The following is a 22,396-nucleotide window of genomic DNA, read 5'->3' as shown; positions in this document are numbered from 1 at the left end:
AGCCTGTGAAAGGTACTTTTAACGACCTAGAGTGATATTTGAAACTTCTGCTAGTACTACATCGCGAAACGGGGTTACGGTTTCGCAAACCAAATTCCTTCGTGTCACAAAAACGTTTCTTGATAATAATACTTTTGGTTGAAAGCTTGAAATATTCTCTTTGGTCGCGAAATGAAATTTACTACTCGGGACTAGTTAGTAAAGATGGGATCTTCAAAGCTGTGCCTCGTGCTTCTGTTCTGTTGCCTGTTCGCTTCTTTGGGCGCTTCCATTCTCAAAACCCCCGAGTTGGTCACCGAACCGACGGCCGAACAGGCTTTCGATAAGTTGCTGGACGTGGAATCGAAGATCGTCAGAGGAATCGATTCCGCGATAAAGAATGTCCTGCCGCTGATGATGCGAATCGCCTCCGAATCGAGCCTCAGTAGAAAATGTTTGGGCTCCTTGCTCAAGTTCACCAGGGATGTTCGGCGTCTAAGGCTTTGGACTGTTCAGAGTGAGTTTTCAATCGGTGGATATCGATGGATTATTTAATTTGTGGAGCCTATTTTCATTTAGCTATAACCCGAACATTTCCCGAAGCAATGTCAAAATGAGTGTAACTTTTTATTCAGCTGATATATAACAATTAATAATTAGGCAGGCTACCACCCAAGGCACCACCATAGGCCCAAGTCAGTGAGCAACTTGTAATGCCATTATTTCAGGTGTCCAGGTTGCGATGCCTAGGTGGGTGATGACCAGCCCTTCATGCCACGCGAGACTACAGCTCCCTACACTTACTATTACCAAAAGCAACATAAGACCTAAAAGTGTGTCAATACGGTAGAATGTTTAATGAGAGCTTGTCGGGAAGTAAAATGAGGGGGTGCGAGAGTGTGTTAAAAATAAGTCATCGAAATTTTAAATGTTCTCCACTTCAGCGCCGCTAAGTAAGGCGTTTTAGAACGTATGTCTAAGCCAGGTTTTCATGGACGCTTGTAGCTTGAAAAAGAAAAGATTGAGTTTTCCCATCTTGCGGGAATTTATTTATTTATCTACGTACATCGAATAACCGATATTAACCCTACGGTTACGATTGCTGACGATCCAAATATTGAAATTTAAAAATATGCTATATAAAAAAATTTACTTTTAAACATGATTAACAAATTTCAATACTTCTAAATAATGTTACTCATTCAAATTAATATAAAATTCGAACACGCAATCATATCGACCACGCACGATGCACGAACGAACGGTTTTAACCTTTCGGCCATGACTGCCGACAATGTTATTAACATTCTTATTTACAAAAAAAATAGAGCGATTAACCTGGGAACTAAAAATACTTACTTAAGTAAAAAAGCATAAAATTATTAAAGGGACCCAGTTCATACCCTAAAGAAGGTATGAGCAAAATTTGAAAAGATTCATGCGAGCCGTTTCAAAAAAAAACCAACGTCTTCCTTTAGCGTGAAGCCCATGTTAACTTCCATAGAAAGACAAAATTGGCCAATTTTCTAATGTAAAAAATTTCACTACCTATATAGATATATTTAATATACAGACGTCCGTCTGTGTATATAATGTAAAAATTACTTCTACTTTTAAATAAAATTGGTGTATGGGCAGCAGAACTTAAGGTCCCCATTTGCTAGCACTATTCGTTCAAATATTTAAATCAATATTTTTTAAATAACGTTTGGCGCTTAATATTTTTTGTGTCAGTGTTGATCTAGGCAACAGATACTTCAATTTTATAGTTAGAGCGAAACGTCTCTCTAGAAACAATGAATAAGCTTTTACGCAAGGCATTCTTGTTGAGGCTATAATGTTTGATCAAAAAAGGGAAAACCAAAATCTAATATAACCCAACAAAGCAAACATTTCATAGAAATTTCGTAATTCCCTTGCCAGTGTGAAAGTCAAAATATTCGATTCAGATTAAATAAAAAATTGCAGGCTCGCGCCATTCCATTCATTATAAAAATCACGTAAATTGGTTTTATAGCCCTTTGGACCCAACTACAAACACAAAATCCGGTAACTTTCAACAGATGATTACTAGCGGCGCTAAGGTTTTTTCACAGGTGGGCTAATTATTTTGGGGCCCCTAAGAATTTTGTGGCCCTTACAACCATGGAGTGTAGCTACACTCCATTTTACAAATTTAGTGACCCCTTATAAATTTTCCAGGAAGCGAGAAGAGCAAAGTCGTTTTCTTGGTGCGGCTCTCGTCGCGTTTACTGGACCCCTATATGACATTGTATCCGACCTGGAGGGGACACGTGCACGCCCGGGGTATTTCCCTAAATTCCTTTAAGACCTTTTCTTTTCTTTCTATTGTCCGTTCAACTTTCTCTCAATTTCCGCTCCCTTCCTCCCGAATCTATCTGTTTATGGTCTACTATCTTCTTGAGTAAACTAATTGATTTTGAAAAAAAAACGTTTCTTGGCAATAAAACAAATTTCTAGAGATAAAGAAAATTCATAAATTAAAATATGTGGCCTCTTAATTATAAATATGTGGCCCTTTTAATATAAATGTGTGGCCCCTCTCAGAAATGCAGGGGGGCTAAGGCCCACTTCAGCCCACCCTTAGCGCCGCTACTGTCAGTATCTCAGTTAATAGAGAGTTTAAGCCAGCACCATCAAACGGCCAGAAAATGTGAACGGGATAACTTGTAAGAGGTGCAAGCTGTACACACAAAGCTACGCCTACACTTCTTCAAGTTCCCCCTACACGTTTTCGGACGCTGGCTTAACCTCTTTAATAGGGTTAAGATTGGAACCCTATTTATGATTCAATATAATTTCGATTAAATTACACTAATTGTAAAATTAAAATATTGACTGAATAAGAAAGTTTAAAATTGGTTGTTTTTTAAAGTTTTTAAATGTTGTGCACGATAAATATTGTCGTTTTTAAATTTTATTTTATTAACTTGCGCACAATTTGCCAAAATTAATTTAGTTGCAACTAGGAGCAACAAACACAAGGAGAACGCAGCTAGCCTTAAACACGCAAACGACGGGTTGTGTACGAATTTCATTGGACGAGCGTCACGAGCCTTTACGCTGAACGTTTTACGGGCGGGGGGAAGACAATTTCCGAATTTTCCCCTTCCGACGGCAGCAGGCGCTAAAGCGTCTAGCGAAAACCGCATTAAAAATTATTAAGTGGTTAATATTTAATAAAATAAAGAAATTTCGGTAAATTGAAAAGCGCGCGTCCGCTGCGACACTTGCTGGTGAGAAATCGGTGATACAGAAAAACAACATAAAAGCGCGCGTGGCTGAAGACGCGAAAGATTTGTTTTGCACGCGTGGCGCGTTCCAGCTATTTTAAAAGTTAGGATAGTTCGCAAATCTCTCACTAAGGTCCTGCTGGCGCTGGCGATACACCTTAAAATGGCGGCGAAAATTCAAACCCGGCTTGGTTTTAACCAAACCTAAATGACCTTCGTGGGCGATGGAGATAACCCGTTGTTGAAGCGTCTTGCGTACATAAATCCAGTGACCCTTTAGGATTAAATTGTCATACAAAGTCAACGTGCTTGAAAAGTGTAACAGTTTCCCAGTCAATTTCTTCGTTTGAAGGGTTTTTGTTCCAGCGGTTTTCGATCAATCATTTGATTGCGTATTGAGTTGTGGGGTCTTCTTTTGACTCTTTGACTACTTCGTCATAGGTGACCGGTCGAGGAATAGCATGGTGAAGAATCATGTTGACTTGGTTTTCAGTCGCTCTTGACAAACATTTACTTTGGTTCGATTTTATCGGATGTCTTTCCAAAGACTAGCAAGTCGTCAGATACATTTAAGGACTGATCAATGTCGTGGATCAAACATCGAATAATGTGTTGAAAAATCTCGGCAGCAGCGCTTATACCGAAGCTCAGGTGCTTATACCGGTTTAAACTAAAGGTTGTGATGGGTCTTGAGGCTTCGTCTAATTCTATTTGATGCTAGCCCTTGTTTAAGTCCAACTTAGAAAATACCGTAGCTCCATTCAGTTGGTGAATGATGTGTAATGCGAAATATCAAATTAATAAGAAATATACCATCCCCTTTCCCCCAAAATAATTGCTGGTCGAATATTTTGGTGATTTGGTGATTCGGTTGTTGGTGTTTTACCCCAGGTAAGGGAAGGGCCCGTCCTTTTACCGGGAGATCTTTGTTTTTGTGGGATAGCGAGGAGATCACAGCGCCCCTTTGACCCCTTATTGATATGCCGACGTGTCTAAGACCAGTTGTTTGATAGTCATTTATATTTCTTATACATTATATATATTATAAATTATTTATTGTGTTAAAATATGCTTACATGTATTATACATTTTTACGTTTATATTTATTCTCAAAATTGAAGAGTTGGAAAATAATACGCGAGATAAATAACGCGAGTTTTTTTTAATTACGCGCGCTCGGACGCGAGCTAAAAAAAGAAATAGTAACGGTTCGGAATTTGATTTGAAAAGCACTCCATTTTATGATCGGAGCAAAATAATTGATATTTCAACTAATTTTGGACGTTAAAGTCGTGTTTTGTTTAACCTTCGAGCTGTAAACGTGTTGACTTCAAGATAAGGACAGGAACAATCTATATTGGCCAATTCGTTATGCCCAACCATCCAGCGGCTACATTCAACATATTGTACGAGATACCATCGCCACCAACATAAATTCTGTGTTCCGCTGTTCCGAAACGTCAACAACGTCGCTCAGATTCTTCCACGGCTCCAACCGGACTCTGCCACTTCGATAAAGTTTCCGCAGTTCAACTGAACATTTCGGGATGAACTTTGTTAAGTAATGGTTGCAACCTAGATTTTACATTTCGTTAATGCCGCGAGCACTGGCCAGTTGCTTAGTTTGATAATATTTCATTTAGTTTAATTAGTGTTTAGGTAGTTTTAAGTTAGCTTAAATGTTTGGTTAGGATATTGAGTTTAAATTAAATCAATTAGTGTTTGGCAATCTAACAACTGGTATGGTCTTTGTTACTAGGTACACCGGGCTATAAATTCTGACACACTGTGTGATTGAGCTACTGGTCGAACTGTTTCGTCAATGGACAACTTCACTGTAACGTTCTTAAGTTTACCGATGCCCTGGAACAACTTCGGGTATTTAGTGATAACATCGTTACGCGTTAGAAGATTAAGATTTGCAGGTGGTCTTGAAATCAGTTTCAGTTCACGTGACGTACTGTAGCCAAGGATAGATGGCGATACTTCCTTCTGGGAATTGAAAATGTAGAAAATGGCAAAGGTTTTGTCGTTATCAGTTGAAATTTCTGTTCGAATTTGACCCATGAGTTGTAAAGGTGAGTTAGAGCCATATGGATAGATTTTCAGGTTCGTTGGTTCCAGTTTCGGTTTCGTGGCAAACAACTTGTAGGTTGCGTGATTCAGGATGTTTACACTTGCCCCCGTATCCAAAACTAGGGTAACAGGAATGGTTCCTATTTTGTTATTCAGATGAGGCAATGAGCATGGATTAGACACAAGTTCGTCCGAGTCACCTTGGTTCAATAGAGTAAAAATAAATTCTAATTCTTCTGATGGTTTCTTATCTTTCAACTGGTCGGTATTTCGATCTGATTCAAGCGAGTATACTCTATTGGAGGGCTTCCTAGATTTGGTCGGTTTTTGTTTATTACCACACGCGGGCGATGAACGGCATACACTTATGAAATGATTAGCTTTACCACAGTTATGGCAGGTCTTGCCTTTAGCTGGTCACACCTGATTCAAAGGGAGTGGGTAGAAGCCTCCACAAAGTCCACATTTGTTACTTTGGTTTTTTGTCTTTTGATTCTGTGCAGTTGGTGAGTGATTAGTGTTAAAATTACGCGACGACTTGTTTGCCTTACGAACGAAGAATGCAGATTCCGTAGTCATAGAAGTTGGTGATTTACTACACTTTTACTATAGAGACGGCGTGAGACTCCGACATTTCCATAAGGCGCGCTTTCTGTAATAGCAGTTCAAGGTCAAGTGTGGGATCTTGCAATGCTTTTCTTCGTAAGTGCTTAGATGTACAGGTTTGTACAATATGACGCTTTATTTCGAGATCAACGTCAATAAATTCACAGTAGGTTGACAGAGATCGTAATCGGATGTGATACTCATCAATCGATTAACTCTGATTCAGTGTTGCCTCACAATTTAAAAATTTCATAATCAACATTTTGTTTAGGAGTAAAATAGGTCGAGAGAAGAGTTTTCGCGTCTGCTTAATCCTTGGCTTCGTCGTGTCCTTTTAATGCGTAAAAAATATCTTGTACAGACTCACCAACACAATAAAGTAAAAAATGGATTTGAGTCTTTACTCCAGACGCGATCAGATAGTTTTTAAATTTATTGCGCCACTTCTTCCAAACATATCAAAATCCTCAACGGCAGGCAACGACAGAGCCATTAGGTGGTTTTTTTCACCTGTTCTGGGTTTTTTGAGCAGGTTAAAAAGTGTATTTCAATTTAATTTTTTGTACACACCAAATGCACAATTAAATTGAAAATTGAAAAATTGAAAATTGAAGTGTAGCCCTATGACGTCATTTTACTCCAATTCTATCTTGACGAAAAAAACGAGTTGGAGTAAGAAGGGAGTAGTTAAAGGTTAAAGGTTATTTATTTGCCGTAGCAGCCGTAGTTATGTTTTAAGATGACGACCGGTGGTGAGATCATCAATATATAACTCATTTTTATAATTTATTTAATAATAATAATAATCAGCTAGGCTAATACCCAAGGCACCACCTTAGGCCTAAGTCAACAAGCGACTTTTAAAGTCATTAAATAGCTTTTAACTTAAATTAATTTCGTTATTAAAAGCTTGCCACATGTGAAGATGTTCAAAACCAGTCATGTTTTCGTGAAACGAAATTTAAGCAGACAAATTTTCTATATAAGCTAGATTACTCCCTCTACACCTCCTTTCGAGGAGGAGTAAAAAGTTTACACTTTTTGTCCTCGGACAGGTGAAAAAAAAACCACCTATTGTAAACAACAAAGCGAAGGTAATGTGCAGATTTGCACAGTAAACGTTATATGATATGAGGCACTTGCTAAGCCTCGGTCGATTGCCTTGACTAGAGATTGAGAAATATAAAAACTAAATGCACTGCATAGTTACGCTTTCTTCCTCCCGTGAGTCGAAAACCAGTCCGTCGGCATCGTAGTGTATGCCAGTTAGGTTAAAAGACGGTCAATTAGATCAAAACACAATATTTAATATTTACTAACGTTACAAACATTACGGGCGTACATACCATACTTTGTTAACTAAACAATTAATCGTCGGCTCTCCTCTGGGAACAGATTATCGTATCAAAGGATAGGTCATTCAAAAAACAAGGACAGAACATTACAGGAGCTAACGAATGGATTTTTGGGAGTGAAAGAATGGATATTTGTGAAGCGAATATGTGGATATTTGTGGAGTGAACGAATGGATATTTGTGGCACTAAGGAACGGCTACTTTTGTAGTTAGTGAACGGATATTTCCATTGCTTTTATTTAATATATTTAAATAATTTTATATTGGGTCATTTTAGTGATCGACGCGAGTGCCAAGCCACAAGTGGCCTTGCTTCGTGGATCGACCGGAAACTTCGGCGACTATCAACAATGCTTAGACATCGTGGGGCCCGAGTCGTCAGTGCCCCAAAATCAAATCAAAGGAAAATACTGTCTGGTTGATATGAGGTTTCCCCTTCCGCCGAAACCCTACCACATCCGACTCTTCGAACCTATATTCCAACATGTCAACAAAACCTTCAAAACCGAGGTATGGAAATTATCTCCCTGGATCCCGCCCCTTGATTAAAACTATAAATTTAACTTCCGTTGTGACACAGGCCTTAGATTACGTCTCCGGAAAACTACTTTTTGGGACTTACGATGGCCCCATTAAATGGGCTGTTTGTGTGCCATCCCAATGCTCGAACGAGGACGTTGCCGAACTTTTCCAGAAGTGTAATAAATCAACATCTAATCTTGTTAGAAATAAATGTTTTTCTAAAACATTCCCTCAGTGACGGAGCCTTTGAACATGAACAGCCAAGTATTATCTTGCGAGGTGAAAGAAGAGATGAAAGTGAATAAGCTTCAACTCACTGTCATGTTAGTTTCAAATGTTGATGTTCACAGTAAAATTATATTCAGGATGTGAAAATATTTGGTAACATCAAATAATTCAATCGAATTCCCAACCGAACAGATCTTGAAAATGTTCGAGAAAATTAGTTTTTCCTGATCAGTTGTTAGGATAATTAATAATAATTATTGGGTAGAATATTGAGTTTTGGCGTTCTAAACCTTAAACTGTTAAGCCAAATACGTAATGGTTTTTGACCTACTAGCTCTGTTTTTTATTTAAAGGGCCACAAAATCCTCCCGTTCTATCGTGTAACTCAAATTTACATTCCCACTCACAAAAACACGCGATTCTTTAAATTCGACCAAATTATTTGACCTGCTAAATATTCGATTTGATATTCGACGTGGATAGAAAACAAACATTTCATATTCGAAATGGCAATTAAAAAGTTTAAGAAAACCTCGCAGAGTGCTGGTAAAAGGTTAACTTTGTCCTTTTGAGTCAATCGCCGGTTTCAATCATAGAGGCCGTAAAAAATAAAGATTAAATCATTATAATCCACGGTATTTTGTTAGTCAACGCCACAGCAACAATCGTCGATCTATTCACTCATGACAGACAGACCAACAGTGAGATAAAAACACACTACTTTTACCACAATTATATTTGCTTAAATAGTATTATTCCACGCAGATATCTGGCTTCATTTGACGAGAGCGTTTTCGATTGGACGCAACTTCCAAAGGGATTACGACGTACAAAAGCATAAACCAACTAACTTGGACTTCCTTCATGGAATACGATATTTTTCAATGTGGTGGGTCATTTTGGGTCACTCACACACTCTACTGGACAAGCATTTATACAGTGCGTTAGTTGGCGAATGAATGACTTCAGGTGGAAATTTAACGTCACTTTTCTTAATTAGAGAACTTGTTGAACGTCGACAACCACCGAATGAACTTTCCCTTTTTGATTCTCGAAAACATGTATTTATCCGTGGAAACGTTTCTGTTCGTGTCGTACGTATGCCCCTCCAATAAATGCAATATTTGTTGTTCCAATTCTTTGAAAATTAAGAAGAAAGTATTCTTTATAGAGCAACTCTACTATCGCACAATGCTATAACCGCAGTCAACAAAAGGTCCCAACCGTTTAAACCGATCAAAACATTCGTCTGTAGAGTGTGGCGGTGAGTCTGCTTTAAATTCTAGTTAACAACTTGGGACTTGTCAACATGACGTAGATAATACATCTCCCATGCTATTTCCAATTGAAAAAAACATACCAGCATGGCGGCCATAGCCAAAGGTACGGCGTGACGTCATGCTGCCAAGTTCCTATTGATAATTTTAATAAACGCTAACAATTAAACATCCTAGTTATTTTAGTTGTGTTAATTCAAAATCTGAGTTCACAGGGTCATACATTATTACTCTAGAACAGACCTTTGTACGTTGGCAACGTGGGTGTTGTGTTTGTGTTGTGACGTGTGTGGGTGTTGTGTTTCTGTTGTGACGTGTGTGGCTGTTGTGACGTGAGTGGGTGTTGTGTTTGTGTTGGGACGTGGGTGGGTGTTGTGTTTGTGTTGTGACGTGAGTGGGTGTTGTGTTTGTGTTGTGAAGTGTGTGGGCGTTGTGTTTGTGTTGTGACGTGAGTGGGTGTTGTGTTTGTGTTGTGAAGTGTGTGGGCGTTGTGTTTGTGTTGTGACGTGAGTGGGTGTTGTGTTTGTGTTGTGACGTGAGTGGGTGTTGTGTTTGTGTTGTGACGTAAGTGGGTATTGTGTTTGTGTTGTGACGTGTTTGGGTATTGTGTTTGTGTTGTGACGTGAGTGGGTATTGCGTTTGTGTTGTGAAGTGGGTGGGTGTTGTGTTTGTGTTGTGACGTGAGTGGGTGTTGTGTTTGTGTTGTGAAGTGTGTGGGCGTTGTGTTTGTGTTGTGACGTGAGTGGGTGTTGTGTTTGTGTTGTGAAGTGTGTGGGCGTTGTGTTTGTGTTGTGAAGTGTGTGGGCGTTGTGTTTGTGTTGTGACGTGAGTGGGTGTTGTGTTTGTGTTGTGAAGTGTGTGGGCGTTGTGTTTGTGTTGTGACGTGTGTGGGTGTTTGTTTGTACGGGTTTTCTTCTCTCCAGCTACCATTTTTGACTTTTGGGACGGACCGAGCGCTTATGGTTACGATAAACATCTAAGCATACAAATGACAAGGTTTCCACCAATTGTTCACGGAATACGTCTTATTATCAATTTGCGATAGCATTGTGCGGGTTTCTAACCCGAGCCCTCCTGTATGACAGGCGGGCTTTCTACCCTAGAACCACCAACGCTAATTACGCTTTACTGAAAAATAGAAATTCAGCTAATTAGTCCCTGTATATAAGCCGTGATAAAGCTAGCCTGGGTAATTCTTCTTGATTTGAGTAATTGTAAGAATCTGAAAGAGTGTGGTAACCACCATTTAGTAAGAATCAGGGCCGTCTTTAACCTATTGGAGGCCCTGGGCACATTAGGATAATGGGGCCCCTATGACCGTGGCAGCTAGAGCACTATTTTGTTAGAATAGATTTTTTCGAAATAACTATGTTATTCGGTAATAAATATCGGTTATCGTTTGATGATCTGGCAGGAACTAGGGGGCCCCTATCGATCGCGGGGCCCTGGGCACGTGCCCAGAGTGCCCAGTGGGAAAGAGGAGCCTGGTAAGAATATGTAGAAGCAGAAGTAAGAAGTACTAGTTCTCGCCCCCCCCCCCGCCGCAGGGTTTGCGGGGGTGCTATTTACGCCACTGTATACAGACATTCTATAGCTATTACAAATTGAAAATATACTTAATAACTCAGTAAGTACCCTTATACATTGAAATGTTTAAATTTTTCATAGTTAGATGCCTTTGAACATGTACCTTGGAAACATCACTTTATAATCGGAACTAATTTTCCGCTAAACCGCGTTTGCACACATCAGACCAAAGCTCTAAATTTAACACGCATAATTGCATTATTCCACATGATGCCGGTTCGCGTTACCACTTTTGCGGGTCCTAGACAAAGTTTTAAAACTGGGCCCCAGTTTTCCGGGCCCTAGGCAAAATCTAGTAACCAGCACCCAATGTAGCATTTCCTCCCCCCCCACCCTCATATCTGTGAGAAAACCTACCTTTGAAACCCTAGGCATGTGCCTATGTTGCCAAGTCACTTCCTGACGATGTAAAATATAAAAATTACACTGCGTTGGTATTTTTAGTTATTTAAGAAACATATTTCCAGAGGCACATGGGTCACGTGTTCCCCCCCTCGAACCAAAATTCTGGCTACGCCACTCCCAATTTCTCTTATGAAATAGCTTTATAAACCCATTATAATAACAAATTTCGCCTAGCACTATTTTGAATTATTAATAATAATAAAATTAATAATAATTTATAATATATTTCGAAAACATCAGTGGGAACAAATAGCATTAGCAGTATATTTAGACACATACTTATCTCTAAGCGATATATTATACACTTCTGGTCTTACTAATATGAGGAGCTACAATAAATGGAACGATCTTAGCCGGTATTTATTTTCGGGGAAATCACCAGGGGGTGTCCCCAAAAGATAGCCGATTTCTGCGGCTGACCTCTACGGAGACCCCAGACGCTGTAAGAATATTGATTTTTTTTTTCATTTGAATATAAAGAAATTGGCAAACCGTAACCTAAATGGTCATATTTCCTGTTGTCTTTTATCGCTATTTGAACGTTCCATTCAATTGATTCAATTTCCTTCAAAAGTGTCCATCTTAAACTGTATTAATTTTGTTGCGTTTTTCTCTCAAATATTTAGTAATTTAGGGTGTGTAAAATTTTGGTTAATTTTTAATTTTATGTTTTCAATATTAATTATAGACATTACATTAGTATAATGTTAATTGGAGAAGCAAATCAATTAAATAAATTTAAATATATTATGGAGAAAAGCTGTGAATATGATAATTTATGTGATTTTAGGTTTTTGGTAAAATACTCCTAAATATTATTAATAAATTATCTAGTTATTGTTTTAATAAATTTAAAAGGGAATATAACCTCAGGTATTTGGTATGGAACACCAACGTTTGCAGCTGTGGCCGCTCTTGCCTTTGGCTTTAGAAATGTTGGCACCACTGTACAGGGTAATTTGGAAAATTGAAGGGGTCTTCGGTAAAGATTGCTTTGCAGGTTATATTCCCTTTAAGCTTGATGAACCTATTCAAAACCATACATTTTCACAATTTTTAAATACACTTTTTATGAGGATGGATAAGTTTGGTTTTGTATTGTCACTTTTGTGAAGTAAATAGTAACTTAAAATCTGTTCTGAGCAGATTCCCAAATTAGACCCTAATTATTTTATAAAAATTATTTAAAATAAATGTTTTAAGTCACACTTTAGCCAGCGTTCTAGATACCTACAGTGCCTGATAGATATTTTTTATACTGTTAGCAACTGTTATTTTCTTATTTGTTTATTTTGCGACTAAAATATGCATTAATTAAACATTTATGTTTAAAAACGTGCCGGGTCTTACTCGCCTCTGGTTAGAGACTATTTATTTGAGCCTTACTCTACTCAATACAGCTCGATGCTAAGGCATTTCGTGTGGTGGTCGAAAGAGTTCGTTTCACCTTACTGAAAGTAAACCTTTTCAATTTTAAACCAAACAATATAGGAAATACCCAAAGAAACAAGACTAACAACTTAAAATAACGCAATATGTAAATTAGCAGATTGCTGTGGAAAGTTACCTACTTTCATTGGAAAAAATGTTTTCAAGAAAACAGATTTTCAGCAGTCAATGCCCACAATTTAAGTTGCTGGCGTTCGTACGTTACCCGAGGGCAGAGATTCCGATAAACAAGCGCCTAAATACTTAATATCCTGCTCTACAACAAATCCTCCTTCTGACCCCAACCCAAAATAACTGACCTAAAAGACAAACTTGAAATTTTTTGTTTTTATTTAGTTTTGGGAATTTTGACACAAATTAGAAAATAAAACTCGGTAGAAACACATTTAAGTTCAGACCCTCGAAAACGAAAGTTCGCTACTGTCAATATGGCCCTTTGGACCTTACGGTTTACGTTCGTTTTGTATTCAATTTCGTTATGCCACAGCGCGATTTTCATCATGCCAAACCGAACAACGGAGACTACGTCACAAATGGCATTCGATAAGTTGTTAACGATGGAAATGACCGTCAAGAATCTGTTGGATTATGGAATCAAAAGCGCCTTGCCGACAGTTATGAAGATGGCAAGTACCACGAATCTAAGTAGACCATGTCTGGGATCGTTGTTGAGGTTCGTCAAAGACTTCAGGGATTTAAAGTGGTGGACGCTTCAATGTAAGTTCCACCAGAAGTATATAATATATTTTACAGAAGTATTCCTCTTTCTGTGTGTTTTTTTTTTTGCTTGAAACATGTCCTTGTGCAGACTCCCACTATTTTTTTAAATAAGTATTTCGAAAACATAATCTTGTGCAGGGTGAAATATTATATAACGGTTATCAAAAATTGTTTCATTTTTTAAGAAAGTCAATATCTCTAGATTATGTAATTTTTACGTTCCACATCGATATGTGGAGGGTAATTTTTCGTCTGTGAAGCGTTGAAAAATGGTTCGGGCCTTCGAAGGTACATGTTTCATGTTTACGTCTTATATTAATACTTATATTGAAAAAGGTATTAATATACTTCTGGTTTCCTTTATTGTAAAGAAATTAAGGGTAATATTCCAACAATAGTTTCAGTGGCATTGCTACTTTATTAAAAGTACACTAACGTGATAAGTTTATGTGAAATAACGTTTAACAGTGATTGACGCATTTGGTAAACCTGAAGCCGGTATTTCGCGGGGCGCTACGGGTCACTTGGGCGATTACCAACAATGCCTGGACATTATTGGCCCTCAGATGACCTCACCGGACGACGAAATACGTGGAAAATATTGCTTACTCGACCTCAGCGTTCCTCTACCACCGAGACCCCCCAGGATTAACCTCTTTGAACCAGTCTTTGGCAAGGTCAATGGAACTTTAACAACTGAAGTAAGGACCAATATATCCAGTAAAAGTGAACTGCAAGATTCAATTCAATAAACGTTTACCTTTCAGGGCATAAATCACTTGGCTAATTTTCTATTCACGATGTACGATTTTGGACAAAAATTCGCTTTGTGTCTCCCGTCGCAATGCACCAACGAAGACATCAAGGAATTAGCTACAAAACGTATTTTATTTATACGCGCTATACAAAACAGAACAGTTAATATAACGTAACGTTTTTAACATTTAGTTACGAGTCCTATGAATGTAAACGTGCAGTTATTTTCATGCGAAGTTAAAAGCGGCAAAACGTTTGATAGTGTACAAATTTCAATTCTGTAAGCTTATTTACGATTAGGGGGAAGAGTACTATACAAACGGATTTCAATTCTAAGTAGCACCGGCTTTGATTTACTATTTAGACCCAAAAACCATAGATCAAACATACTTCTATGTTTAAAATAAATCTTGTGATTTCTAGTGGATTAGTTAAGAAAGTATGAAGTCATAACTCCAGGCTAGTTTTGCTCGGTTCCAGCTAATTATCTTTCAAACGTTATGACTAATTAACTATAGACTTTCAAATTGACAACACTTTTAAAACACTTAAGTAGAGTGTACTCTAGCCGAGAAAATTATTGTTGCGAGTGCAAATAGTAAAATAACATTGTTTTAATTGAACTAGAACATCGGAACTTAAATTTCCAATTTAAAAAAGTCAATTTTGAAGGTCAAGATGACGATATTCAAGGTCGACTTCACCTTTTCGGTAGTAGTTATTCTTTAATTTGAAGGACAAGATCCCCCATTTGGGCACTACTGAACTAGAATATAAATTAAAACAATGGCTATAGTACTCATCCTTCTTAATATCTGATCATTTTAAAATTGGGAGCAAACTAATGATATAACTTTCACAGATCCGTGCTGGGTGGATTATTCTTAATCAACATCGTGGCGACTGTAGTGGATTGGAAATGGTCAAAGGAAGTCTCCAAAAATGTGGTCCAAAAGCTAACTGCAGCATTTTCAATTCAACATAACATTGAAAATGAATTAAAAATGGCCAAAACTGAACAATTCAATTTAGATTTTTTCTACGGTCTGAGATACATCTCAATTTTGTGGGTGCTCTACGGACACACTTACATTCTGTGGGACAAAAATCTTCTAAGTACTGCTTAATCGCGGACACCTTAATTAAAAAAGCTTTTAATTATAATTAAAACTTAACTTTCAGAGAATACGCTGATCTTTGACGAGTACAGGAAACAGATACCATTCTTAGTCATGGAAAACGGATTTCTATCGGTGGAGTCGTTCCTATTTCTGGCGTACGTGAACAATATTATTTATTCATATAAGGAGAAGTTAATAATAGTGGGGTGGTGGAGTGGTTAGCACTTTCACCTCGCAGGAACGGTCTATCATAGCTTGTGGCAGTGGGTGAAAACTAGGAACAACTCCTTCCGCATTGAGATTACAAGTTATCTCCCCTTTGCATAAAAACGTGTTGAAGCTAAGGGTAATAGCATAAGGTCCCCATAAGCAAACGTCTAGGTCAAATTTTTAACGATCACATACCCGTTACTAAGAGGTAGGTATTCTAAATCTGCACCTCCTAGTGGTTATTTTCTCAACTAGGCATTTCCCCAAATGAATTTCACGCGTTGCATGATGAATGCGCAGAAGGCGTGCGCGAACGTTTTTAAACTTAGAACCACGCGGTAGAAATCTCCGCCGGCACTTCTTAGCACCGTAGCCAAAGCTTATTGTAAATTTTATCACTTTCTAACTTAAAATTAATATTCATCGTTGCAAAATGATTCCTCAGAACATAAAACTGGCTTTTAGAAATAAGAGAACTTGTTTCTGAAGGTATTTATTTTCCAAATTTGAGATTTAGATGCGTTTTGTGTGGAATTTATCAACCCGAGCGTGGCTGCTCTACCAAGTAAGATAATATTTTAGATGTAGAAATTTTGAAAACGAAGATGGCGCTACTGCCCTATCGTCGTACGTTAAAAATTTTTATCCGGGACAACGCCGTTAACATGGGTCCCTATGGTAGACCTTTGCTTATGGGGACTTTATGATAGGCTTATGGTAATAGTGAGTGTAGGGAGCTGTTGGCTCACGTGGAATGAAAGGCTTGCCAGCACCCTCCTACGCGTTGTAACTCGGCCACCTGAATTAATGGCATTAAAAGTCACTAAATCACTTGGGCCTAAGATGGTGCCTTTGGTATTAGCCTAACTGTTTATTATTATTATTATATCATAATAATTTAAAAAATACCCATAGTACTAGACGAAATAAATCAAATACTGTTTTTCTGTAGCTATTTCATCGGGTAAATATGCTTTATCAAGAAGTAAATATTCTTTGGCAGTATAATTTTCACATTTTGAATTATAAGCGATAAATTTTAAGCTGTTATACGGGTGTACATATCCACAAGAAAATCAGATACCATTGAAAAGTGCCACAATCCTGCGAAAGTTCATATCCATTTTAATATCCCACTTCTTTCGAAAGAGATATATTACAAACATTTGATTATACACTAATTGAGAACCTTTAAAAAATTTACTTAAAGGGCGAGTTTAATGGCGTACAGGGCGATTGCACTTTGCAAAAACCAAGAGAAAGATTTCGAACCAATGCGCTCGTTTTCGTGCCGAATTTGGAGGTGATATTTTTATAGAAAGGTACTTATATAATAAACTTATGATTAATAGGATTATTTTATTATAGACTCCTGCCTTCAATGCTTCTAACAATTGGACTGGGCATAATATTCCCGCTTTTGTCATCCGGTCCATTGTGGAAAGTCAACGCCGACGCCACCGCGATTCCGTGCCGGGAAAACTGGTGGACTAACCTACTCTTTATCAATAATTTCCTCGAATTTAATCAGATTGTAAGTTACTAGTTCAACCACCCGAAGAATGTCCAAATCATATTAAATGTGTTGCTATATGCGCAGTGCGTGGGTCCAACGTGGTACGCAGCTGTTGATGTTCAATGCTACATTTTGGGTATCATTTACATCGTCTGCTACCTCAAGTAAGCTCGTAGTTAAATTATAGCGTTTTCCATTTGATTGCTCGAGATTCGCTCCTATTCTGTCTATGACGTCATAGATCCCGCCCCGAACGACTAGAGTAAAACCGCAAATGGAACATTCCATTATCATATTCCCCCGCTTTGTTGTTTTTCGTCTGCTAGTAATTTGAATTTTCGCGTCTTGATCTGCCATTTTGTCCAAAAATCTAAAAGGAACACGCAAAAATTTGCTCCGCTCTCGATCTCGATCCGTTGATCTATCGAAATCGGCAGATCGGTTATGGGCAGTCTCGGAGCACCCGAGAGCGGGAAATGGAACACGTGAAACTTGATCGGAGCAAATCCGAGCACGCAAATGGAACATAAAATGTTGACTACAGTGATTTAGAGCGCTCGAGAGCAGTCAAATGGAAAACGCTTTTAGGTTTTCATCATTATCTGATTTGTGACCAGTCTTTCGAAAATAGGTTAGCTTTGAAAGCTAAATTCAGTCTCGTTTGTTAGCCAGGTAATTTGTGACTGTTGCACGTGACAACGGCGTAAATAATGACCACAGGGCCCAAGGAGATTAGGGTTTCAAACGATTTCGGAAACAATGGTTCTCAGGATAAGAAGGGTCTCTAAATCAATTTTCCCGAGTGGGTCCCAAAGACCTTAAGCATTTTTGTAATGAGACTTTGTTCAAGGGATGTGATGTAAATTACGTCACTACCAACGCGTGAAGAAATCACTGTTTTAAATGGGAAAGGTAATTTAGAAAAATTCCACCTCCTACCCTAGTTTGACAGTACACAACGATTTCCAGTTTTCAATGGCCCAAACTCCGGTCACAACCCAAAGTAACTTTTTAACCAAACGATATGACCTTATAAGTGAAATCTAACCAAACCTTAACATCAACCTCAAACTAACAACTTAATTGAGCAAACCACTGTGAAAACGTAGGCCAAGCAATCGATTCGTGAATTTAATAGGCAAGTTTAGCTTCAGCTAGGCTAATACCCAAGGCATCACCTTTCACCTCGAAATCACAACATTTCGTTAACCTTTAACCTTTTTAATTTTTTAATTCGCTCTTTGATCGGTCGCATAGGCGGATGTAAGTTTACGTTTTAGCTTTTCCAATCGATTTCATACGTTCCTTGTGAAACAGAGATGTTACATAGAAGCGGACAAGTGATGATGTTACATATGATAGTCATTATTGTTCCAACAGAAAACCAGTCATTGGAAACGTTTTCTTGGGCTTCCTCTGGACACTGTCGACGCTAGCTAGCGGTATCATGACTTACATTCACGAATACCCACCAACAATACTGCTGTCTACTATTACAAACGATCTAAGGTATGAACGTGGGTTCCAGAGCATATCCTTTGGAAAACTAAAACCACATTTCAAACGACAGATTTTCATCGGAGTACATGACGCGAATGTACCGATTTCCTCACGTGCACATCTCAGTCTACGCCGTGGGACTTTTCACGGGGACCTTGCTGGCCACCAGAAAAATTTACATTAACAGGGTACATAAATTATTACAAAGATACGAACTAGAGATCTCAAATTTAACCGAAAATGTCAACAGTTTGTGGCTGTAACGGGCTGGCTGTTTTCGATCGGAATGGCGTTGGCCCTATTCCTAACGACGTATCCGTGGCAAAAGGGTGACGGCTACTCGGAGGCCGAAGCGGTGGGCTACGTATCTGTGTACAGAACGTGTTGGGCTCTTTGTCTCGCTTGGATTGCGATTGCGTGTTACAACGGGAAAGCTGGTACTTAGTACAATTTATTATATAAAGTGCAACAGGACGAACACTTCATGAATCCTAATGTACCATAAATGTATTCAATTAAGCCATGAATATTTAATTGCATTAGTTAGTATGACCACTTGGTTAGACTAGACATTGTTGTATAGATTTTAAATTTTGGTAATTTTAATTGCCAAGGCCAAAAGACAAATGGTTGAACAAAAGACGTGAAATATTAATATTACACAAATTTGTGGATAATAATTAACAATTTCGTACTTGTACGACTATGTTTTTAATAATTGCAAGTAATTTAACCCATCGAAGAAACCTTTCGTGGAACGCAGAATATTTTTGGGCCTACGTCTTAAATTTACCACACACCCTTGACCCACAGTTTAGAAAATGTATTGATAGTTAGATACTCATGGTACAAATGAATACAGACATGGTGCACTTGTTAATTAACTAAATATTACTTCCGTTGCAGGACCAATAAACTACGTACTATCATTCCCCGTATTTAAGCCATTGGGACAGATAACCTTCATGATGTACCTTTTGCATTACTTCGTCATTTACTTATACGTGGGGTCTATGGTAACGCCGATGCACTACACTCATTTCAATATCGTAAGTGTTTCACTAAAACCATATTTACAAACACACGATTAATTGGGATTTGGAACACAGGCGTACCATTTCTTCGCGGTGACAGCCATCACCCACGTGCTCGCGTTTGTGGGACACGTTATTCTCGAAGCACCCATGAAACAAGTTGGGAATATCTTACTCAAGTCAGTGATGCCAGTCAAGACTGAAAAAGATATTCAGAAATGTGAAGATATATTGACCGAAAAATGAAATATACACGCTTCCATAATTAAAGCAACGTATACATCATAATGGTATCATAAAAAAAATGATTGCGTTCAGGTTTACAGAGAATATGAAGTTCCAACTCTATCCTTGGCTTTTATGCATCCCGGAAGATATTCTTCCCCTGCACAGAGAGACAGAGCCTGCGATGGCCACAGAATCATTTGAATTTCTGGAAAAGGCCTTTGAAAATTCAAAATTATAATTCTTTGGATCTGCTGTCACGGGGTATGGATTGGTATACACGCTACCTGAAATTCGTTCAGAATTTTTCCAATGATTCTATGGTTCTTTAAAGGCAGAAAAGGGAGAACGATTACACGAGGAAAGGTGAGTGGGCGTGGTTTTTCTTCCGGGAATCATTAGACGAACAGGGTGCTGCACACATATTCTCTGTTCACCTGAGTACGTTCTTGTAGGACGCGTCCTCTCGCGAATAACGGATTTTACCTCGGATTTTACCTACTCGACAAAATTTGTATGACATTAAACTTGATTAACACCGCAATCGAACTTGGCGCTGTGTCTAACCAAGGATAAGTAAGAGATGAAACACTAGAAAAATTACGTTTTCTGATATTTTTAGATTCATTTTTTTTTGTTGGGACGCAAATTACATTACCCACAATAGGTTTCAGAGGGATCCAATTTTTAGTTAACTCTTTAATTTTTTTGTTTAATTATTTAAAAATCCATAATATCTACGAAATTCTCAAAAACAAAATATTTGTTAATTTTAGAGACTCCTTTGTGAGAGACTGATCTAAGATTGAACGTTGCGTTGTAGTTTATTTTGATAAATAGATATTAACTATGATCAATAATAATGTTTTATAAAATATTTTATTTTAGGCATGTAAAAGGCTCATTTCTTAAACACACATCGCCCGAAAAATGATGTTCCATTCAGTTTCTTTTCATTTATTTTCTTTCCAAAGAAAAAAGGCATTATTTAAAAGTTTTTAGACGCTACTGCTGCTTTTCCACCTCTGTTCTTGTTTCAAACGTCAGTTTACTAAAAATTTGCAGTGTTTCACCTAAAACAAGAAAACCGGTAGTAACCAGAATTACAATAGTTTAATGACTAAAAATACTGAATATATGAAAATATTAAATTAAACACTATGGCTTAAAAATGTAATTTATAAAGACCAAATATCTGTTTTTACCGATACGCCATCAATGATTTAAATAACATTTTGACAACCAGGTGGCGCTACGAAAAAGGTCTAAATGCCTCAGAAGCGGAGTTAATTATTTTTTTTTCATCCGTGGTTTTTAACTTTAACTAATAAACTATTGGACCTTAATCATAAATCAATATACCCAGTCTTCAAATACTATCGCTCGCCAGCGCTCCTAGCGATAGAATCATTAAGCTTTCCCACCCAAATACCAAGCATGTACGTAAAAACGACATATTACGAACTAAAAATATTAGGCATTACGTCGTTCGCTTATTATATGGTTTAATATTTGGGTTGAAATTTTGCCAATATCGGACACCGTAGCGCTACAAGCGGCGCTGCTGGAAAAGAACCAATACGTTATTGGGTCTCGTTGCTTATTTGTCTATGGTTTTATTTTCATTTATATTTAAGATTCCATATTCAGAGTGACCTAATAGTTCTGAGGGTGGTAACGCCACGGCCTGTGACGTCATTTGGTCCCTCTATGTTCGAATAAACCAGTTATAGGACATTCTTTTAAAGTTAAAAAAAGAACTGAAAAAGAACGGCTTGCATAATGATCTCTTCGTGTCAAGTGAAATAGAATAGGCGGAAGTAGGCTATTCAAAAAGGATTATAATAGAAACGCGTGAAAATAGAGCTAGGCCTAATTAGAGCCAGTTCCCGAGAGACACCCTTGGAAAGCACCGAAGAGCGGCGATGACGTCACATCCTGAAAATTAATATCCACAAAAGAAGCGAGTCATTTTGTCCCCCCTTATTTGATATTTACTGTGCGGCAAGCAGGATGGATGAAGCTTCATTTTCACACCACCGCTTTCAAACACAATCAAATGATATTTTAGCAAAAGACAGATTGCGAGGTGTTGAAACTACTTGGGTAGTAGTAGGCCAAAAAAACATCACTACTTTTGTACGACCTTGTGTCGCTGACGTTGTTTTACTTTTGTATCCGCGTATTTATGTTCAGGTATAGCGCGCTACGTCCAAGGGCAGTGAAGCTGTTTTGACAATTCGAAATACAGGCCGTGGTCTAATTAAGAGACGATTGTTTATGGCCTTATGCAATACATCGTACAAAATACAAACTGGGGATGTCACGTTACTATATAGCGCATATTCGGTATTTCAAAACGATAAATACTTTTTTTAAAAGAGTGTCATTTTCATCATGGAGAAAAAGTAAAGGAGTCGTATTGCAAAAACATTTTAATAATTTCTCATGATATTGAGAATTGATTTTTATTATTACGCAGGAATTAATACAATTAGAAGTTTCATTTTAATCAAGGAATACCTCTGCGTATTGTTCCATACCAGAGTGACTGAGAAAAATCATATCACCTCGGG

At 37.9% G+C, this 22,396-nt stretch overlaps 2 protein-coding genes across 2 annotated transcripts; both read left to right on the top strand.

Annotated features, from left to right (window-relative positions):
* The first annotated feature begins 201 nt into the window (after positions 1-201).
* Positions 202-8,164, top strand: LOC149945454 (uncharacterized). The gene is made up of 4 exons (XM_090176563.1): positions 202-496; positions 7,548-7,780; positions 7,851-7,968; positions 8,028-8,164. Exons 1-4 carry the CDS (start codon positions 205-207, stop codon positions 8,162-8,164), a joined length of 780 nt encoding a protein of 259 aa, XP_090032689.1. The 5' UTR covers positions 202-204.
* A 1,077-nt stretch (positions 8,165-9,241) lies between these two features.
* On the top strand, positions 9,242-19,841 carry LOC149945453 (nose resistant to fluoxetine protein 6-like). Its single transcript, XM_090176562.1, has 15 exons — positions 9,242-9,284; positions 13,226-13,455; positions 13,927-14,159; positions 14,226-14,340; positions 14,407-14,494; positions 15,077-15,330; positions 15,397-15,490; positions 16,756-16,848; positions 16,914-17,079; positions 17,146-17,225; positions 18,442-18,570; positions 18,632-18,749; positions 18,812-18,998; positions 19,468-19,610; positions 19,671-19,841. The coding sequence occupies exons 2-15, from the start codon at positions 13,239-13,241 to the stop codon at positions 19,839-19,841; spliced, it is 2,088 nt and encodes a 695-aa protein (XP_090032688.1). The 5' UTR covers positions 9,242-9,284; positions 13,226-13,238.
* The last annotated feature ends 2,555 nt before the right edge of the window (positions 19,842-22,396 follow it).

Source organism: Leiobunum rupestre, chromosome 5 (assembly GCF_980474605.1).
Source record: "Leiobunum rupestre chromosome 5, qqLeiRupe1.1.hap1, whole genome shotgun sequence".
NCBI classification, from domain to species: Eukaryota; Metazoa; Arthropoda; class Arachnida; order Opiliones; family Sclerosomatidae; genus Leiobunum; species Leiobunum rupestre.
This window is presented reverse-complemented; position numbering and strand designations above follow the sequence as displayed.